We start from the raw sequence: 20,220 nt of genomic DNA, 5'->3' as shown, positions 1-20,220 counted from the left end.
ACTTACCACTTACATCAAGAAACAGCTGTGGTAGTACACTTGCTATTCATAATAATTAATCAGTTCTTTCTAGGCCTAATGATTTGTGTAAAATTACAATTTATAAATAAATGTCTGTATTTTTTCGTTCATTTATAGTTCAGTTGTCTTGTCTGTATTTAAACAAGTATTGTAGTAAGTATTGTAGAACTGTTAAACCTCTTGTCCCCAGTGTACAGTAGTTTTTTTTTTAACTGTCCATTCACTTGAACCAGACACCTGCCATCTTTTTTTTGTTTGTTTTTGTGGCACTGTCCCATAGATCGTTGTTGGGAATGGGGTGAGAGCACACATTACATTGCAGTGCATGGTGCTAACTGTAGTGCAGCTCATTGTAATATGGGCTGATATTAATAGAAAATAATTTCGAGGGCCATATTGGATTGTGCCGTGGGCCTGATCTGGCTCACAGTTCTTGTGTTTTACACATGGGCCCTAGGCCATTTGGAAGTTCTAGACACTTCATTCACACAATGCGTTTCAGTCAGATGAGGCCCCATCAGATCTACAGCAGGGCCCTTTACTGAAAGAGTCACTGTAAATTCAGTCTGGCCTACAGAGTCTGATTCTTATGGGGAAAAATGCACGTATATCAATGCTGTCTTTTACATGAAGTCCGGAACTGACAGACTGCAACACTACGTACGTTTCTAAAATCAGAGGCTGTTTGATTTTCAGCATTGTATGGATACATTAAAATATGAGGCTGACCATTCAGAGCTCCGTTGTCATGGTTGCAGCCCACACAAATGAGCATCAGGATGTAGGTGTGGCAGAAACCATCGCTGCACTCACCTGTCAGGAAACTAATGAAAATGTTCCACTTCTCACTGTGTGTCTATGCTTGTGTGTGGACCACAACAATCTTTCCAGACATAGCAGACAGAGGTGTGTCTGGTGTGAAAGCTGCTCTGTTTTCACAGCACCCTTCTCTAACCTGCTCGACACCTGCAGCTTCCTCTCACCAGCTAACACATTCAGAAATGCAAATAAAACACACCAACCCTGACGGTAACTTGTCTTTAATTTCATAAGAAGTGTTGGTAATGGAGCACACATGATGAAAACAGGCTGAGGAATATGCAACAAACACCCAACTGAACCATTTAATCCGTCTTCAGTGTTTATAGACAGTGACACTTAAACTGTTACAGCCAATGCAGCAGTACATAATGTCAACTGCAAAAGTTTGATCACCCCTGGTTGAATTACATGGATCACAAAAATATGGCATTTACTGTAAATTTTATGTACAACTTCTGTATATTTTCAGTGTTGACATATTTTATAAATTAATAAATAAATGAATGAGTGAAGAAATAAATATAAAATGTGCCTTAACTTTAGCAAAGGCCAAGTTCAACACAGGATGCATAAACCTTTGCATATAACTATCTGATTAAAAATGCTAAATAATAAAATGTGTGTACACATTTTAAATAGGTAAAGCACCTTTAATACGTTACGCCTCAAAGAAAAAGAAAACAAGCATTAGAAAACAACAGGCAGGAGAAGAAGTAAAAATGTTCTATTTTAAAAAACACAATCATTTAATAATAATGATCTTATTAAATAATAATAATAATAATAATAATAATAATAATAATAATAATAGTAATAATAATAACAATAATAATAATGAATAAAACAAGGAATTGTATTTTGGAGAAAGGCTAGGCTATTAGACTTACTTGCAGATGTGTCTTCTTGCCAGCTTTTAAGTCAAAAAGCACGCAATGCAATTTTCAGCTGCTTTCACACTGAACGCTGAATGAATGAAACTTCGCCGGGTGGAGCTTCAGTGAGGAGCACAGCCGAAAAGGGAGCCCACCATGGTCTGGTGGTTCTTCTCGTCACCTGCGAGGTCGGATTTATCAGAGAATGCGGCCCACTTGGCGAGTGCTGTGAAAGGGGTCCGAGTTCTAATGGAGCTGTGGTCAGAACAACAAGTGGTCTGAGAACTTAAAGGACCAGAAAGAAAACTGAATCCTCTTTATAGTTCACTTAAAGAACTGAGGTCATTTGAACTCGGTTCGGTTCTTTTAAAACGAACTAAATGTGAAAACACTGCTAGTCATACTTTCAGGGTAAATCTCGCACAAACATAATGTGAAAAGAGTATTTACCAGTGTTTACCGTTGTATGCAGAACTGGTCAGAAGACATGTTTTGTTGTTCTTCTAAGTAAAAATGTTAACACGTCCTCTTCAGAGAACGCACTTAAATATGATATTTTTCTAGACATTTTAAAGCTCAGTTGTTTTTTGTTTGTTTTTTTTCAATTTGGAAAAAAAATTTCCACAACTGTTGCAAAGGCTATAATTTACAGATTTTTCCAGCATGTTAAATTCACCATATAAACATATAAAGTAATTGCATATTATAGTGCAGCAATAATTCAACAAGATCAATAAAATAAGTAATTTTGCATCACTATAAATTACTAATTCATCAGTGGTTGAAACCCACATATTTAACATGTTTATCAACAACAGTCCGTCCATGTATCTAGCTACTATCACTGCTAAATAATCAGTAATGATGATGTAAATTTAGACCACAGGTTCAGCTCAAACTCTTAAACGCTTTCCTGCAGAGAATCCGTTTGTACTGAGGGATAAAAGCATTTGACTGTGTTTACAGTCTGCTTCAGCACAACACAGAGAGCATTTTAAACAGACAAAAAAATCTCTGGACCAACGGAAATGCAATCAAATAGACAAACACTGACATCAACTAAGTCCTCTTTAATTTCAAGGGAAGGTTTTTCCCCCTCAAACATGTTTACCTTTTGTTTTACATGAGAAAGAAAAACAGAGTAAGTGGTGATTACCATTTAATCAGCCCGAAGTGTTTGTGTGTATTGACAAAGAACTTTTAAAGCTAGTGCAGAAGTAAGTAAAGTGAAATGCAAAAGTTTGAGGACCCCCAGTCGAAGTATATGAATTACACTCAAATACTGCATTTCCTGCAGTTTAAAGCACAAATTCTGTTTCTTTTCTGAGTTTAACCAATTTTATTTATTTAACTTTAATGCTGGTTAAACGTTGTTTGTTAGTGTAGAGATGTTTTAAAGGTGGTTTATTGTATCTGGATGTTTGGTGTTGTGGGTTATAGTCACCGTTAGGGTAAAGCCTGTGACTACTGGCGACCTCCCCTCAAGATCCAGGTTTTGTATGCGCCTTTCTGCCGTAGTGTTTAGCGAACAGCACTTCTCATAGTAAAATCATGCACCAAATAAACAAGATATCAAATCATAACTGCATTTATAACAGAGTAGCAATACTTACAGCACTTGCTTTGCCATGTTAACGGTTCATTTGCTGGTTTTTAAAAGTAAAATACTGGAATTCAAATTCATTTAAAAAGGCATCCAAACAGTACAGTGCAGTAGACAGTATTTTAGCTATTTTCATGCATTTTAAATGTATTTGATAAATATATTTATTTTTATATGGTGCATTTCCATGTGTAATTTTCATAACAAATGCAGTTTAAAATATATTTGGTTGATATGGTAATATATTCTGAAAGGGCATTTTAGTGCTGGGAACGTATTCCAGAATAGATTTCAAATAGAAAAAAAAAAAACATGTCCATGTATTTTTCTTCCGTACGGGTGCACAGCCACGTTTATTGAGGCCCAGATGAATGACAGAAACACATTCATTTGTCTTCCCAAAGTTTGACACCAGATGGCGCTACAGGACAATAAATCACTGCTGCAGCCTAACAGACTGTGACTGGAGGACCGATCCACTTAGCGAAGAAAAAAACCACATGTATTGTAAAAACTTAGTTTACTCGGTGGGCATTATTTGATCGTTATTTGGTTCCACAAATCCACATTACACACAATGTCCAGTCTTGCTTATACACACGTGGACCAATAATGGACCGTGCCGTGTGAATAAAAGAATTCCTTTTTATAGATGGTCAGCACCTGGCTAGGACTTCAGCTCAAATGGGAATCCATTTTAATTGATAAAAAGACAAACTAACACAGAAGAAGAACGAGAAGACATTTGGAGAAATACACATAAATAAAAATGATGTAATGAACAATAAATAAGCTCACATGCTCTCCACTAAAAACAACTTATGCTGCAAATTTTTTAAAAAAAAGCAAGATTAGCGATGTAAATTTTTGAAACTCATAACTTATAATTGGCAGATTATCCACCCTAATTATACAATTATCAGATTATCAGACAAAAGTACGATTTTAAATAACAAACAAAAACCTACAAATCCAGCGACTCACCCAGAACTTTCAACATCGATGAGTTCGTTGTCTTTTAATTTGAATTGGGCCGCCTCGCTGGCTTTTATTTTGTCGTGCTGTTTCCAGCAACGGTTGCTTGTGTCACGTGATCTTGAGTAGTTTCACAGTTTTTAACACTTTTACATTTTTCAGAATTTTCAGCTTTCGGTTTTTCAATTTACATCTCCGTATTTTTCAGAGTTTTAGTATTATTGTGGTAAATATTTTTTAAAATTATCTGGACACTTTTCTTTTTTCTCGTCTTGCCAGGATGTCGTTCGACCAATCAAATGCAACGAGGTATTAAACGCGTTTTCGTCATGCCAGGGAATAGCGCACAGCCAATCGGAGGCAACGACTGGAGTCGAACCGACCAATCAGACACGGCGATGCGTTAAATGCATTTAAAAGGGGGATATTTGAAACTAAACAGCTTTACTGAGTGAGTTTGGTGGTAGAGAGACGTGGAAGGTTTGCTTAGCAGCATTATAAACTCGGTTCTCTTACGTTAGTCCGCTCTTACGCCAAGTAACTGGTTTTTAAATAGAACTTATCTCTGCTGGAAGGCAGTCTGGGCCTTTTGTTTCAGTTTATTTTAATTTCTGGATCGAGGATTAGCCGCTTCTGCGGTAGCGGAGACACACTGCGGTGGAGCTTAGTGAGTGATTTGACGCTCTTGAGGATAAACTAGCTGGGTTTCTGCTTTATTCAATGATATTCTCTACGAAAAGTACTGTTATGTTTCTTGTTCATTTAAATTTGTCTTTTCAGATTATTAGCTATGTTCGTTTAGCAGTCAATGGATAAAAACGCTAACATTATTATGGCTAAAGCGAGGTTAGCTTTCCGGCTAACATGCTCGCTTTTCTTTTTAGCTAAAGCTAGCTAGCTAACAGAGCAGTAAGAGCGTGAAAATGGTCGATATTCCCGGTAAATATGTACTTGTAGACTCGTATAAGGCCCTGTTTAGTTCTAAATATAGACTAAAGTTGAATCTGGCTTTAAATAAGATCTTTATAGGCTGACTGTTGTCTAAAGTTAGCTGTTGAGGGATAAAGGCGACAGAAGTTGGCCTTCTACCTCCAAATACATGGTTACAAATACAGTTACGATCTAGACGTAAGGTTGATCTTGGATATCTAGCGATAGCTTAGCTATAAATAATGGTTAATGTTGATTTATCTAGCTTTAGTAATGTAGCTAACAGCACACTTAAAGATGAGTGGTTCTTTCAGACTGATGGAGAATGTGTTGTATATGGTTCTGTATAGAAGCAAAAGGTTGGTATTGTAGAAATAGAAGAGTCCGTTTTGGTCCTTTTAAAGAACCATATACAGCACACTCTCCATCAATCTGAAGAACTGCTTTGCCATGCGGTTAACTATTTAAGCATGTAGCTTAATGTTTCTAAATAGATCTATTGACCCTTGAAGAACCTTTTTTGTTAAAATGTATGTTATATAACTCTGGGTATGCAATATCTCGGTACACAAGATACGTTTAGGTAGTGTTAGGTGAGTTAACTAGTTAATGGAGTTCAGTGTGGGTTAAACTCATTTTAGTGACCTTAATTCGATTTTTAATGAAGCGTTTTATAACACGCCTTTTATGCTTGTTCTCTTTTAGGATATGGACGCTGCTTCTAAAATCAGATCCTTTAAAGACCAGATCATTTGGAAAGCAGACACTGAAAAGGTAAATGCTGCAGTAAAGTGTAGTCCAGCATTACAATACTTCATGAAATGTGTCGGTAGTTGACATCAAATGGGCTTAAAGGGGCATTATGACCTACTAGCATTTATTTTTTAAATGCAGTGTTCTGTGGTGCCGTATTGCACCCCTCAGCCCAATTGGCTGGACAGAATTTACATTTGTGTCGCTTTTGTGTTTTTCATTGTGTGTTCTTGCTGCATTACATAAACACTAGAGATAAGCTTTGATGGTCAACAAATCTTGATTGCTAGCTGCTTACCTAGGTCAAAATAAACACATCTGTGGTGGTTGCTAACATAAGTGATCTAAGCACAAACCTCATTTTGTTAAACTTTTGCTGTTCCCCAGTTTCATTACTGGTTTTAACGAAGCCTCTACATTTCCTCTTGCGGTAATCCCCAGTGCCGTCTTAAGGGTTCCATTACTTTATAAGCTGAAGTAAAAGGCTGTTAGAAGAGCCCTCTGAGGGATGGACACCAGTGTGTACATCAGGAGTAGAACTTGACCAGTGATCACTGCGATCAAATGCATTTCTCTCTTCAAACCCCAGAATGATGGAGATCAAAGCTGTACAAGCTATAGCAATAAACTACTTTAAAATGCTTAACATTTTTAAAACCGTGTTTGATTTTTCTCTCCTAGCTGTCTCATTGGTGTACTATAGCCAGACAAAGCAAATGCTCATGCATTATACTCAAACATCAAAAGTTTTGTGGTGTAATGTTTGCATGGCTGACTAATTAGTTTGCTGAGGCTAATCTGCAGAGGGTGATTGTGTTCTGTTTGAATAATCCACTTCTCACTGAGCCCTCTACCTCTTCTGCCACAAGTGGCCATTTGTGTAACAGTGTGACAGCACTTCCGGGTGAACTGGTTGAGGTCCAGTTTAAAAATGGATTCAAAATCAGGCTTTTGTAGGAGTAATTCAGGTCAATTAAATTAATATAATGTATATAACAGCCCACAACTAAATATCCACCCTAAAACACTTGGCAGTTTACAAAATATGCTTTGATGCACAATCATATGGCTTCCTAATCTTTAAATTGGGCCTAGGCGATGTAACGGAAAGTAACCTGATGGCGATGTGTAAAAGGCCGTAATCACAGAAAAACTAATCTCAAAGAAAACTAAGATTAGAGGACTAATTTACCCATAAGCGCCTTGCAAAACATTGAGAGCCTGGGGCTTGTGTTGAAGTGTGTGGGTTCAGGCTTTTGTCGATTGGGATTTTTAGCTAGGTAATATCGTGCTTATTATTTTTAGGTATCGCCCAGGCCTTCTTTAAACCAGGAAGTCTTATTTTGGAAAATGGTTTTTGCTGCAAGAAGTGAACAGGCATGTTTACCGTAGATGTAGTATTAGTTATGTTTTGTCTTTTTGTCGAGTGTTCCTGTAGTAGAACTTGCCGATCAGGCATCATTTTATGACCACTTTCCTTGTTTTTACACTCATTGTCTATTTTATCAGCTCAATTTACTAAATAGGTGCACTTTGTAGTTCTACAGTTACAGACCGTAGTCCATCTCTTTCTCTGCATACTTTGTTAGCCCCCTTTTTACCCTGTTCTTCAGTGGTCAAGACCCCCATAAACCCTCACAGAGCGGTTGCAATTTAGGTGGTGGGTCATTCTCAGCACTGCAGTGACACTGATGTGGTGGTGTGTTCGTGTGTGTTGTGCTGGTATGAATGGATCAGACACAGCAGTGCTGCTGGAGTTTTTAAACACTGTCCACTCTGTTATATGCACTTGCGTTGTTGGTCCACCCGGTACATGTAAAGCTAGAGATGATGGCTCATCTCTTGCTGTACAGTATTAGCTAATCATTCTTTAGTCATTTATTGGTGGTCACAGGATGCTGCAGTGCTGAAAATAATCCACCACCCAAATAGTACCTGCTCAGTGAGGGTCCATGGGGATCCTGACTGTGTGTAATTGCTGAACTGCAAAGTGAGCCTATATAGTAAGTGGAGCTGATGAAATGGACAGAGCATAGAAACAAGGAGGTGGTCATAATGTTATGCCTGATCAGTGTGTGTCTGAAATTTTTAGATTATGACTAAGGGCTGTTAAGGAAGTAACCATCAGTAAACTTCTAGGTGGTATTAAAAGAATTGTTTACCCTGAATATCTGAATCTCTGCCTGTTAACTTGCATGATTGTGTATGTTTCTAAAGAGAAGTCTCTTTCCCTTTCCTTGTAAAGGTTTTAAGTGAGGGACCAAAAAGGGTTCCTGTGGCACAGGTTTGCCACAAGCCAGTGCCTACGCCAAGTCACACGCACGTTCTCACTGCATCACAAGGGCCACAGCGTGTGCAGCGGCCGCGGAGTCAGCATAAGCCAGTGGTCAACGGGCCTCCTATGAAAAATGCTTCTAGTGGAAATCAGAATATCAGCCCAGCTCAGGCTCAGCCTACAACTCCAGCTCAGGCTCAGCCACAGAGCCAGCCAAAACCCTGTGCTACCAGTGAGCCAGTCAAAGCTGCTGAACCCAGCACACAGGAGAAGCCAAACCGTAAGCATCTCTTAACATGCACAGCCTAATTTGCAGAGACATGCCTCGTTCATGCATTACTGTATACTTTATAGTATAACACATAGCTTGCTGCCACTTTTGATTCTCATCCATTGCATGCTGTTTTGGGTGATCAAAGGTGTGCCATCCATAATGGATTAATGTAGTTTATCTATTTCAGTAGTTGCATTAGTGTCCTGGTTTATTTTAGCTTGAATAGAACAGATTTGTATAATGGATATTTGAACATTAAGTCCCATTAAAGACAAGGGATTAGGTAATGTAAATCTGTTTAAGCACATTTAACCTTTCATTTAAGCTGTAATTGCTTGTTTATCTTGTAAATTCTGTTTTAAAGTCAATTGATCCAGTTTTTCACCATGCACCAGTATGGAAGGGACAAATATTGGTAGTTTCATCTGCCACTGTACCACCTATTATCAAGCAAAAATCTTCAGTTATCTCAAACCTGTCAAATTTCATTATTGTGCAAGAACAAAAATGCACTGTGATTCCCTGTTTATATTGACTTTAATGTATATGCACTTTATAACCCTTTGATGGTGTAATGCTGCAGTTTTAGGATTCTTGGTTTCTGTTTATGTAACTTGAATTGGTCATTTTATGTTTTTAATGTTTGTGTGTTTTAACTGTCTTAGAAAAACCTGCCAGTGGAATCACTGTTGCATCCAGTGCTGGAAAGTAAGTAGTTCTGAATACGAATGCATTGTTTGTTATAGGGAAAAGTCACAGCTAACACATGAATCTGTAGTACTGAGGGGTAGAATTGCGACATTAAACGTCACGTCCTTGTTTAACATCTCAAATGTTGAACTTGCTGGAATGGCTTGATTTGAAAGCATTTGTCTGATCTTCTTATCCTCGTTTAAACTTTGTTCATTTTGCTTCAGGAAGCCTTGGAGTTTGGAGAACTTTGATATCGGCCGGGCACTGGGCAAGGGCAAGTTTGGCAGTGTGTACCTTGCCAGGGAGCGACAGACTAAGTTTATCCTGGCCCTGAAAGTACTGTTTAAAAAGCAGTTGGAGAAAGCTGGTGTGGAGCACCAGCTCCGGCGAGAGGTGGAGATACAGTCTCATCTCAGGTCTGCTGCTTAGACATGTGCATTAAATAACATATCGTGCAGGAGTATCAATGTTTAGTTAGGTCTATGTTGACTCATGCAAACTTGTAAATTGTATTTGCCTTAACTGTAGGGTAGGTTTTATTTAATTTTATTTTGCTTCGTTTTGTATGATTGCCATGCAAAATTTGCAGACATTACAGGTAAAGGGTCAATAAAGATTTAAAAACAGTTCTGGCCAGGCAGTGGCAGAATTCTGCCAAGATTCTGAGCCCTCTGTTAAATCGATCAGAAAATGCAATACATAAAATTTTGCTTTTAATCAGTAATCTGGTAAGTATTACATGATGGATGTCGTATGACCTCTTTATTCTTTTGTAAATGTTAGCCTTAAGATCTGGCAGAGAGTGCTCTGAATAAAAGACCTTTTAGGCTGGATATGTAACAGGAAGTAAGACTCGTGTCTGTAGTGACTTGTACCAAAGGAAACTTGATTTTTGTCTTCCTTTTCTCCCAACATTTCCTTCATGCTGTTGGCCCAAGCAGGCATCCTAACATCCTGCGTTTGTATGGCTACTTCCACGACTCAGCACGGGTGTATCTCATCCTGGAGTTTGCCCCCAAAGGGGAACTGTACGGAGAACTGCAGCGCTGCGGGACATTTGATGACCCACGCAGCGCCACTGTGAGCTAGTTTTCATTACTCTCTCTCTCTCTCATCAGACTGCAAAATGATTTTTTTCATTTCACTTTCAAAACTACAGCATGTGGTTCCTAAACACTTCGTGTTAAATGAAGAGGTGATTAAACACCACCACCTTTTTTTGGAATGTTATTGGCATCAAATTCAATATGGGCAGATATTTAAAAATTAAATACTCAACAGTGAAAGTGAAACATGTTGATTAGATTTTCCTTTTCAAGACATGGCACGCCATTAGTGTTGCCTTGCTGTGTTCCTCATAGATGATGCTCAACAGTCTTTCATATTAACTTAGTTTATTTTCCTTTTAATATTTTAATCTAAACTTTTTTTTTTTGGTGCAGTACATAATGGAGCTGGCTGATGCCTTGAACTATTGCCACTCAAAGAAAGTGATCCACAGAGACATTAAACCTGAGAATCTATTGCTGGGTGCCAATGGTGAGCTGAAGATTGCTGACTTTGGGTGGTCTGTCCACACACCCTCCTCCAGGTATACCTAATTTGCATTACATAAAGATAAGCTTAAGACTCTCTATAGTTCAATTACCAGCAAGTAGACTATTTCAGCATTTAGATCAATGTGTGCACAAGAGGATGGTTAGTAGGGTTGTCTTTCCTCTGAGTCATCAGACATTCTGTAACTAGCCACAGATCTCATAATTGCTCAATATCATGAATGATAAACACCGGGACAAGAGGGACAATGATTCATTTGAATGGGATTTAGATTGCAGGCATGCTTGAAACTCATCCTTACTGTGTTACGGGTAGAACTTGTCGTATTTGTGGCTGCCTCTGCCTGTTGCAATAATTTGGCAGAATTGGAATTAAATGAAGCAGTGGTTCCCTGGTGCTGTAGGTCCTGTAGTTCCTCTGTGCTGCCTTTTGCTGCTTTTTTTTTTATTTTTTATTTTTTTTGGGGGGGGGGGGGGAGACCAAACTGAAAAGTTAATGTTTTGGTGGTTTAATTTTCTAGGAGGTCGACGCTGTGCGGCACCCTGGACTACCTTCCTCCAGAGATGATAGAGGGGAAAACCCATGATGAGAGGGTAGATCTCTGGAGTTTAGGAGTGCTCTGCTATGAGTTTCTGGTTGGACGTCCACCCTTTGAAACAAAGAGCCATGAAGAAACCTATCGAAAGATCTCTAGGGTAAGTGTGTCAGAGACTGTAAAGCTTTCTAGCTTACATTACACCACTTTTTTTTTTTTTTTTTTTTTTTTTTTGATGTTTATTGGAATGGGCAAAGGTAAACTCCTGTAAGTGCAGTGGGTGGATATATGTAAGATGTGCTGGTTTACATGACTTCACAATAATGAATTCAGAATGGTTTTTGCAGTGTAGTTTCTATAGGGACCATTCTAGCAAATTATGTTCAAGCTGTGTTCCCACAGTAAAAAGTATTCAGACCTTGCTTGTTTGTGAGGATTAAAATCTTCTTAAATTGAGTAGTTATTTATACAGTCATTTTAGGGCACTTATATTGGGATGTGGCTTTTCCAAACCCTACCTCCTAAATTTAAACTTGTAGAAATGCTGATTGGGGAAAGTGAAGTTGTACTGACTCATGGTAAACCTAAATCTTACAAGACGATATCAGGAAACCTTTTGCATGTATTAAAACGGTTTGGCTGTGTAATCGGAGAACACTGGTGCTTGACTGGCCTGCCTGCAGTCCAGAGTCGTCTGTTTTTCTTCAGCTCAGTATACAAGAGCAAAAGCTCTGTATGGTTGCACAGCCGAAGACTAATAGAAGAATTTAAAATTGGATCAATGTCTTGTCCCCAAAAGATGAAGTGTTATTAAAAAAAAAAAAGTGGTAAACATCCTCTTGTCCCAACATTTTTGGAAGGTTATAGGCTTCATATTTAAAATGAATGTTTATTGACAAAGCAATGAAGCTGTAATATAAAGCATTAAATATTGTTTAATGTAACACAAGTCAGAGAATTTACTATATGAAATGCTAATATAACATCACTGTCCCAACTTTTTTGTAGCTGGGTTTGTGGACTTTTTGTAGCTGGGTTTGTAGGTTTTTTTTTTTTTTTTTTTTTTTTTTTTTTTTTTTTTTTTTTTTTTTTTTTTTTTTTGTAAAATGAATAATGCAGTACTAAACCTCTAACAGTCATGTTCTAAAAACATGGAGTAAAGTGCTAAACAGATTACAATAAATGTTGTATCTGTTTAATTTTTGGTATGGAAACCCCAGAACCCATAAAAAAAATCCCACAATTCTGCACTTTCGTTCATTGCTTCCCCCTTTTGAGATCCACTGCTCAACATTTTAATGCTCCTTTCCAAATCTTTCATTGCTTTCTGAGTTTTGAAAGAATGCTCAGCAGTCTCTCTTTCTGTGCCTGTACAGGTTGAGTTCACCTATCCAGCCCATGTGAGTGAAGGGAGCAGAGATTTGATCAATAAGCTACTGAAACACAACCCCATGCACAGGCTTCCCATCCAGGGAGTACTGAGTCACTACTGGGTTGTGGAATATTCCACCAAAATGCCAACTACTTTTACACCAGCTCTTACGACTGAATAGTGAGGTGGGTGGCGTTGTTTGCTGCTTGAGATTGCAGCTGCTGAGCGAAAACTGAAACTGTGGGTGAATGTTGACCTTCGGCAGGAATCCTGAGCCTGGCTGCCTTTTCTCCTCCCCTTACGTGCTTTTGGGAATATCATCTGCGTTTTCTTCCTCCTTGTGCCAGTCTTGTTTTAGTGTTTCCCCTCTCATTTTGTAAATATGTAACTGTTCACAATTATGAAATGTAAATGTAATATTTTACCTGTTATTACTTGAAGCAATAAACTTTTTTGTATGTTGATCATTGACTACAATCAGTGAGATCATTTCAACACTTGGCTACATGTCTTACTGTGTTTTGCACAGTTAAATCTCTGCTAACTTTATTGTAAAGGAAATGGATGGCATTGTGGAGCCTTTCCAAATATTCAGTGTTCTTTCCCCCAGATAAGTGCAATATGTGAATGTGGTCTGCTTGGGCAGTGCTTTTGGGGGGGGGGGGGGGGGGTTTTGTTTTTGTTTTTTGTTTGTGTGTTTTTTTTTTTTTTTTTTTTTTTTTTTTTTTTTTTTTTTTTTTTTGGCTTTATGATTCAAACTTTATTGCCACTCTTAATATAAATAAAATAAAATGCTTTGCAAGTATCCTCAATGTTTCTCTGTTGCATTTCTGAAAATTTATGCTGTTCATTCACTTTATCTACTTTTTTTGATTTGTGAAAGATTTGTACCCTATTTTTGCTTAGCAGTACCAGCAGTTAGTTTGTAGTGAAGACATGGAAGGGTTTCGGTCCTGAGTGATACTTTATTTTGCATGAAAATGTGCCTTTATAATGTTCACTGTATTGTCACCAGATAAAGCATGAGTGTTTTAGTGCACAACTTTAATGTTGCTGCTGATGGGACAAAACTTCGTATTTCAATTTGTCATTTTTCAGTTTGACGTCATTTGAAAATGCCTGTGCTTTTAACACTTGTAAATTTCATGATGGCCAAAAATGACATGGTGAGAGTCTGGTTCCATCAACTTGCATTAATAGCAAAGAAGGTTTTTCCTTCTGTAAAGTTACCATTTTGGCCATACAAGGTTGTGTTCCGACAACAGTATCTACACTCTGCCTTCTAAGTCTCTAGTCACTGTGTAACCCAAGTAATGCTGTCAAGTTCAAGTTTGCTTTCATATACCATGTGGCACAGGTCACATTAACCCTTGTATGGTGTTCGGTTTGTTTTTTTTTTTTTGTTTTGTTTTTTTTTTTATTACTCCATGGTCTGCTGGACCCAAAACATGATTTTTTTTTTTTTTTTTTAAACCAATACAGCCATAATTCATATACCAGATGTTTAAAAGATCATGGCCAGTGTAGGGTTCTCCTTTAGCAGCTGTAGCCAGTCAGCAGCCTGTCCATGTTGTCCACCCTCAAACACACACAACAGGCTATGTTTGAGGAAAACCATATGGGTAATATATACGTGTTGGGGTGAATAGTGTGAAGTCACTGAAAATGTTATTTTATGTTCACAGAAATTTAACAAAGGCCAAGGAATCTGAGACTGAAATAACAAATCACTTTCTTTTTCTTTTGGTGAACATTGGAAATGGGTCCCACAGACCTGAACACCACACTAGGGTTAATGAAAACCAGTAACGAAAAAGCCTGTCTACCCAAGTGTTAAAAGAATTGCTTGGCAAAAATCTAATTTCTACAATTGTTCCCTTTACTCTGAAGTAGTTTGTCAGCCAAGACCAGTCAGATGGCAAAGGTTTGGGCTTGACTGTGGTTATTTCTGATGGTCTTACTGCATTGCATTTAGCTGTGACACTTCGGCCCGTTTCTTTAAACAGTGTCAGAAACCACAAAAGCAAGTCTGTTCAAGACCTTGTAAAAGCAGTTTTTGTTGTGATAATTATTTGTAGCTACTTGTTTGTTAGTAGAGGTGAATAGTAACCAAGTACACTCTTGATAAAAGATGGTTAATCTAGGGTTCTTTAGTAAAGAAAATGGTTCTATGTAGAACCATGAATACTCAAAGAACCCTTTGCATGACTAAAAGATTTAGATCATGAAGGCATTCTTCAGATTGATGGAGAATGTGCTGTAGATGGTTCTATATAGAAACATTTAGAAAAGGGTTATAGCAACAAAGGATTCTTGTTATGAGCTTGACAAAAGAAGAACCCTTTTAAATGCTATATAGAATCAATCTGAAGGAATCTTTCCCAATGCAAAGACCCAATGAATCATGCAAAGGGTATTTTAAGTGTACCTGGTTCTATGTAGAACCATTTTCTTTATTAAAGAACCATCTTTAAGTGTGTACACTTAGTCGTACTAATGGATTTGTACTAGAATATCTTCAAGTCATAACACTTGTACTCTAGCATATCAGTGAGTGAAGGAATCTACTTTTCTACATTTCTGCCATTTATATGCATCTACTAGTTACGTTTTTGGTTTAATTTCATTATATTTGATTGGTAATGGCATCTGTACTGCTTGTGATTTGTCACAGCTCTGACTTTGCAGCTTCAGCATTTTTAGGCCGTATGAATCAGAAACAGTAGAATTGAGCTGTACAAACCTGTCGTGCTGGATTTACTAGGAAGTTCCACTCCACTTGTAGAAGTTACGATTTCACCTGATACTTTTGTACTTGTTTTCTGGGAAGGTAGTTTTACTTCTGCCATGTTTTACCCAAGTATAAATACTTTTACTTGAGTTCTGAATACACTACACTACCCACCTCTGCTTGTTTGCCAGGTCTACATTTGCCCCATAGCATGTGTATAAAACGAACATGTAAAAGTTGCTTGACCAGCAACTTCTGGAAAAAGAAAAACCTGTGTATATTTAACGTTTTGCTGAACTCTTTTAAAATATGTTATTCATTATATCATTAACCCTAAACCAGTCCATGTCATATACAGTATGTAGCTCATTTCGGTCTTCATTGGTCTAAGCCTATATGAACCAGTGCCTCTTTGGCTTTGTCTTTATTGGCTGTATCTGTGATAGTTACTGTGTTCATCACTTTAGTGTTAATATCATTGGCTGGAAGAAATGCTTGTTCTGTTGCTTCTTCAACACTGTCTGAGTCAAACTCAGGTTCCCGGGCCTCTTCATAACTGGCTTGATCTTCAGCTGACAGTGAAAAACCTTCTTGTCCGTCCTCAACATCACTCACATCTTGAACTGTCAGCTGGTTCGAATCGGAGCTTGTGATCAAATCTGGGGTAAAAAAACAACATTACACCATTGTTTAATGCTTAAATACCCATTATAAACCCTGCTAAAAAAGTCTGTGCTGGTCTAAACTGCACTCTTAAAACAGATGGTTCCTCAAAGGTTCTTTAGTCAAGACAATGGTTCAACCATGAATACAACCGTTTGCTTAAAAGGTTCTTTGCATCATGAAATGGTTCTTCAGACAGATGGAGAATGTTTTGCATATAGCTTTTCATCTATTGTTACAAGCTTGACATTCTCACAGTAGCAGATGTGCAGATGTTGTGCTTTGGATGCTTAACCATTGTCTTTATTAAAGAACCCTTGAAGACCTACCTTTTTTAAGAGTGCTGGTTTTACGCTGGTCACCTAGCATGGTCAAACATCCAAAGCACAACATTTGCTGGCTTTGCTGGTGACCTGCTATTGTAGCCCAAGCTGTTTTTTACAGTTTCAAGTCTGACTGTGAGCCACTCTTACCATTTTTAAATGTACACCTTAACAGAAACCCCTCACTTGTAGCTCCAGCTGGCTGCTGTACAGAGACTGTAGCCCATCTGATTATGTACAGTTTGTGTTAGCCACCCTCAAGCCCTTCATTGGTGGTCAATTTCTGACCGCAGAGCCGCTCATGACTGGATATTTTTGGGTAGCAGTCCACACGTACCAGTACCACACACACTACTATGTCAGTGCACTGTACAAAGGTTCATTGGGCAGAAATGGACCTTTACAAAAAAGATTTATAGCAATAATATAAGAAACTAAGATTTTAATTATTTTTATCATAATCTAATATTTTCACATCAGTATAATGTTCCTGTAGTACCATTTTATAGGTTGTGTGTTGCTGCAATTTTATCACAGGGAAGGATGCTGTTAGACACGATGTGATGCTGAGTGATAAAGTCATAGAGACACACAGTCTTATTGCTTTTATAAAATGGCAGGCAACATAAAAACGTGATAAAGCACATTTTTTGAAAATAATTTATTATTTATAATAATCGACAAAAACAAGTACTCTGCAAAGAAATGTAGTTTCTTTAGAGTATGGAATCATTGCAAAGCAACCATGGACTGCTAAATTAGGACAAAAAAAAGTTTGGTCACCTATCAGTGTATACTGTGGTCATTTCATGAACCCTTTCACTTTTTTCATGTAACAATGAATATACGAGTACAGAGCCCCGGAGGGGACGGAGGTAAATATATGTATAATGATAAATTATATATATTCGAGTGAACGTTTTGCAGGTCGTACACACGTTTTCTCTTATTCGTGGTCACGATTTTTTTAATCGTTGCCTCGTTTTGTTTTAATCGTGCGAACGTTTTCTTCGTGGGTACGTTTTTTCAAATTCGTTCTCTCGTTTTCTTTTTAACTGAACTGAGACTGTCTGACGGGTTCTGACGTGTTCGACTGAAGAGGTGAACAGAGATTAATATGGAGCATTTGAGCAAAATCATAGTTTATAAACGCTTAAATGTTTTTACTGTAAAAGAATACAATCACTACCTAACAACACAACAGCATAAAACAGTTTAACACAGCTGTTATTTTTTCAAGAGCTTTTAACTTTGAGTTATATAACTAAGTTTAAAACAGTGCCTCATGTACACTCATGATGTCAGGGAGTGCAAACAGCCAATGAGCTGCTCTGCTCACCAACCAATCAGCACTCAGTAGCAGTAAAGCCAGCATTCTGCTGCCCAAACCAGTTTGCTGTAAAAATAAGGAAATGTAGAGGTACGTTTTCTTTGTTTGTCTGATTTTTTTTGGAAATTCTGGGCGAGTGTTTGGAAATTTTTCATTTTTATCCTTTTACATTAAATCCCATTCATTGAGGACTCACTCGTGGGCAACCTCTGACATTCTACAGTCACGTTTTTGATATAATGGGGGAAACAAGAAGAGGCCAGCTCCTCATAAACCGGCTCTGCATTTATATCATGTATTTTACAAAAGTTATGAATGCTGCACGGCCAATCAGATTTTAGTACCGGAACTGTCTGTTTTATAATAATGTTTAATCCTGGTATGGTATGGTAATTACTGTAATTCCTGTCAGTAAGATATTAATATGTATCATGTAAAAATGACTATAGATCTTTTTCATAAGGTAGAGGGCAGCTGATAGATCTTCCATGATAACAGATGGGCTACAGTCTGCAACTGCACACCTATATAGTTTAGTTGACCCATAATGTAGGCGGACCTCATAAAGTAGACAGTAAATGTAAATCAGTCAAATTCAGTAACATTACCTGTGTTCTCAGGTTCACCACTGACATCTTCGTGGTCCAGCTGTTCAATCATATCTGCATAAATGGGACGGGTTTTGAGTTCAGCAGTGTGCCATTCTGGTGATCCACAATCCATCTCATCCATTTCATTTTCTTCCTCTGCTGATTCGCCTTCTTCCTCCTCTTTCACTTCTTCACATGCCTCTTCAGTTTCTGCAACCATCTCATGGACCGAGTCCACAGAGGAGCTGCATAGAAGGTCTTCAGAGTCTGGATATTTGTCACCAGAAACGGTAATTGATGGGTCAATGGAAGTAGCAAGGGATTCCACAATGTTTACAACCATGTTTTCCACAAAAGCTGTGGTCAGGTGGTCGGAAACAGTTGGATATAGTTCAGCCTCAGTGGTCAAACCTTCTGCATCTTCATTTTGGATAGAATTTCCAGCTGAGGCAAAATCCTCATTGGTATCTTTAGTATTCGTTTCTTCAGAAAACTCACCACCAGAAGTGCCTGGGACAGTGTCTTGGATGGCGTGGGAGTGGCCACAGGTGTTGATCTCTTCTTTCCTCTCTTCCTCAGTTTGTTTCAATTTCTCGTTTTGCTTTCTAGGTTTACTTTCTTCTATTGCATCTCCCTCTTGTTTTTCCTCCTTTCCACCTGCTGCCTTAACTTCCTCCACCTGTTTGTCTTCATCCATTTCTCTCTCGTCTCTCTGCTCAGTGTTCTTCATCTTGTTCTTCTCCTCTATTGTTGCATCCTCTCTTTCAACACTTTTCTCAATCTCTGTACAGTCTAACTGCTCTTCCCCCTTCTTCCTTTCTGCCTCTTTCTCTTCCTCCATCTGCCTGTCTGCATCCACTATTGTCTCTCTTTCATCCTCATTGAGCTCTATGTTCTTTGCTTTGTTGTTCACCTTGTTCTTCACTTCATCATTTGCAGCCTCTCTTTCAGCACTTTTCTCAAGTTCTGTCACTCCCTCTTTCTTCATCTTTCCTTGGCTTTCTTCTTTGCGCTCCCTCTCTTCGTCTACATCTTTATTTCCTTCTGTCCTTGCTGATATCTCCTCCCCCATGATCTGCACTTGTTCTCCATCCTGTTTCTCTCTCTCATCCCTCACACCTTCTCTCATCTCTCCATCTGTTGTTTCATTCACACTAGGTGCCTCTTCTTGTCCTTCTTCTCTTTCCTTCCCTTCATTCATCTCATCTTTTCTCTTCTCCTCCGCTGCTTTATCTTCTGTCTCTTTTCTCGCTCTACCCTTCCCCTCTCCCACATCACTCTCCTTTTCTTCTTTATTCTCGTGTCTTGCATTGTGTCCATCAACCCCATCAACAGACATCATAGAAGGCTGAGAGGCAGTTTGAGGCTCAAGGTCTTTTTCTTTTTCCTCCAGTTTTTCTTCTTCCTTTTCCCTTCCATCCCTCACTCCTACCATTTGGGTCTCAACCTTCTCGGCTTTGTTTTCCTCTTCAATTACATCTCTGTCCTTCCTCTCTCTCACTGTTTCCTCTTCTTCCTCCTCTCCCATCTCTCCATCCTTCCTCTCTCTCGTTGTTTCCTCTTCTTCCTCCTCTCTCATCTCTCCATCTTTCTCCTCTCTCACTTTTTCCTCTTCCTCCACCTCTCTCATCTCTGCTTCATTCCTCTCTTGCACTTTTTCCTCTCCATTCTCCTCTCTTATCTCTCCATCCTTCGTCTCTCTCGCTGTTTCCTCTTCTTCCTCCTCTCTCATCTCTCCATCCTTCTTCTCTCTAGCTTTTTCCTCTTTCTCCACCTCTCTCATCTCTCCATCTTTCTCCTCTCTCGCTTTTTCCTCTTCCTCCACCTCTCTCATCTCTGCTACATTCCTCTCTTGTACTTTTTCCTCTCCGTTCTCCTGTCTTATCTCTCCATCTTTCTCC

General features: G+C 38.5%; 2 protein-coding genes across 2 annotated transcripts; one reads left to right on the top strand and one right to left on the bottom strand.

Moving 5' to 3' along the window:
* The first annotated feature begins 4,754 nt into the window (after positions 1–4,754).
* aurka (aurora kinase A) lies at positions 4,755–13,146 on the top strand. The gene is made up of 9 exons (XM_017713684.1): positions 4,755–4,960; positions 5,929–5,997; positions 8,222–8,531; positions 9,191–9,233; positions 9,443–9,634; positions 10,160–10,298; positions 10,661–10,809; positions 11,296–11,470; positions 12,687–13,146. The coding sequence occupies exons 2-9, from the start codon at positions 5,932–5,934 to the stop codon at positions 12,861–12,863; spliced, it is 1,251 nt and encodes a 416-aa protein (XP_017569173.1). The 5' UTR covers positions 4,755–4,960; positions 5,929–5,931; the 3' UTR covers positions 12,864–13,146.
* A 481-nt stretch (positions 13,147–13,627) lies between these two features.
* On the bottom strand, positions 13,628–19,904 carry LOC108438209 (DNA ligase 1-like). The gene is made up of 2 exons (XM_017715898.2): positions 18,338–19,904; positions 13,628–16,072 (listed from the first exon to the last, which is right to left on the bottom strand). Exons 1-2 carry the CDS (start codon positions 19,896–19,898, stop codon positions 15,792–15,794), a joined length of 1,842 nt encoding a protein of 613 aa, XP_017571387.2. The 5' UTR covers positions 19,899–19,904; the 3' UTR covers positions 13,628–15,791.
* Positions 19,905–20,220: the final 316 nt, after the last annotated feature.

The sequence above is a fragment of the Pygocentrus nattereri genome, chromosome 16 (assembly GCF_015220715.1).
Source record: "Pygocentrus nattereri isolate fPygNat1 chromosome 16, fPygNat1.pri, whole genome shotgun sequence".
Classification (NCBI taxonomy): Eukaryota; Metazoa; Chordata; class Actinopteri; order Characiformes; family Serrasalmidae; genus Pygocentrus; species Pygocentrus nattereri.
Note: the sequence above shows the minus strand (reverse complement) of the source record. Positions and strands in the feature narration are given on the sequence as shown.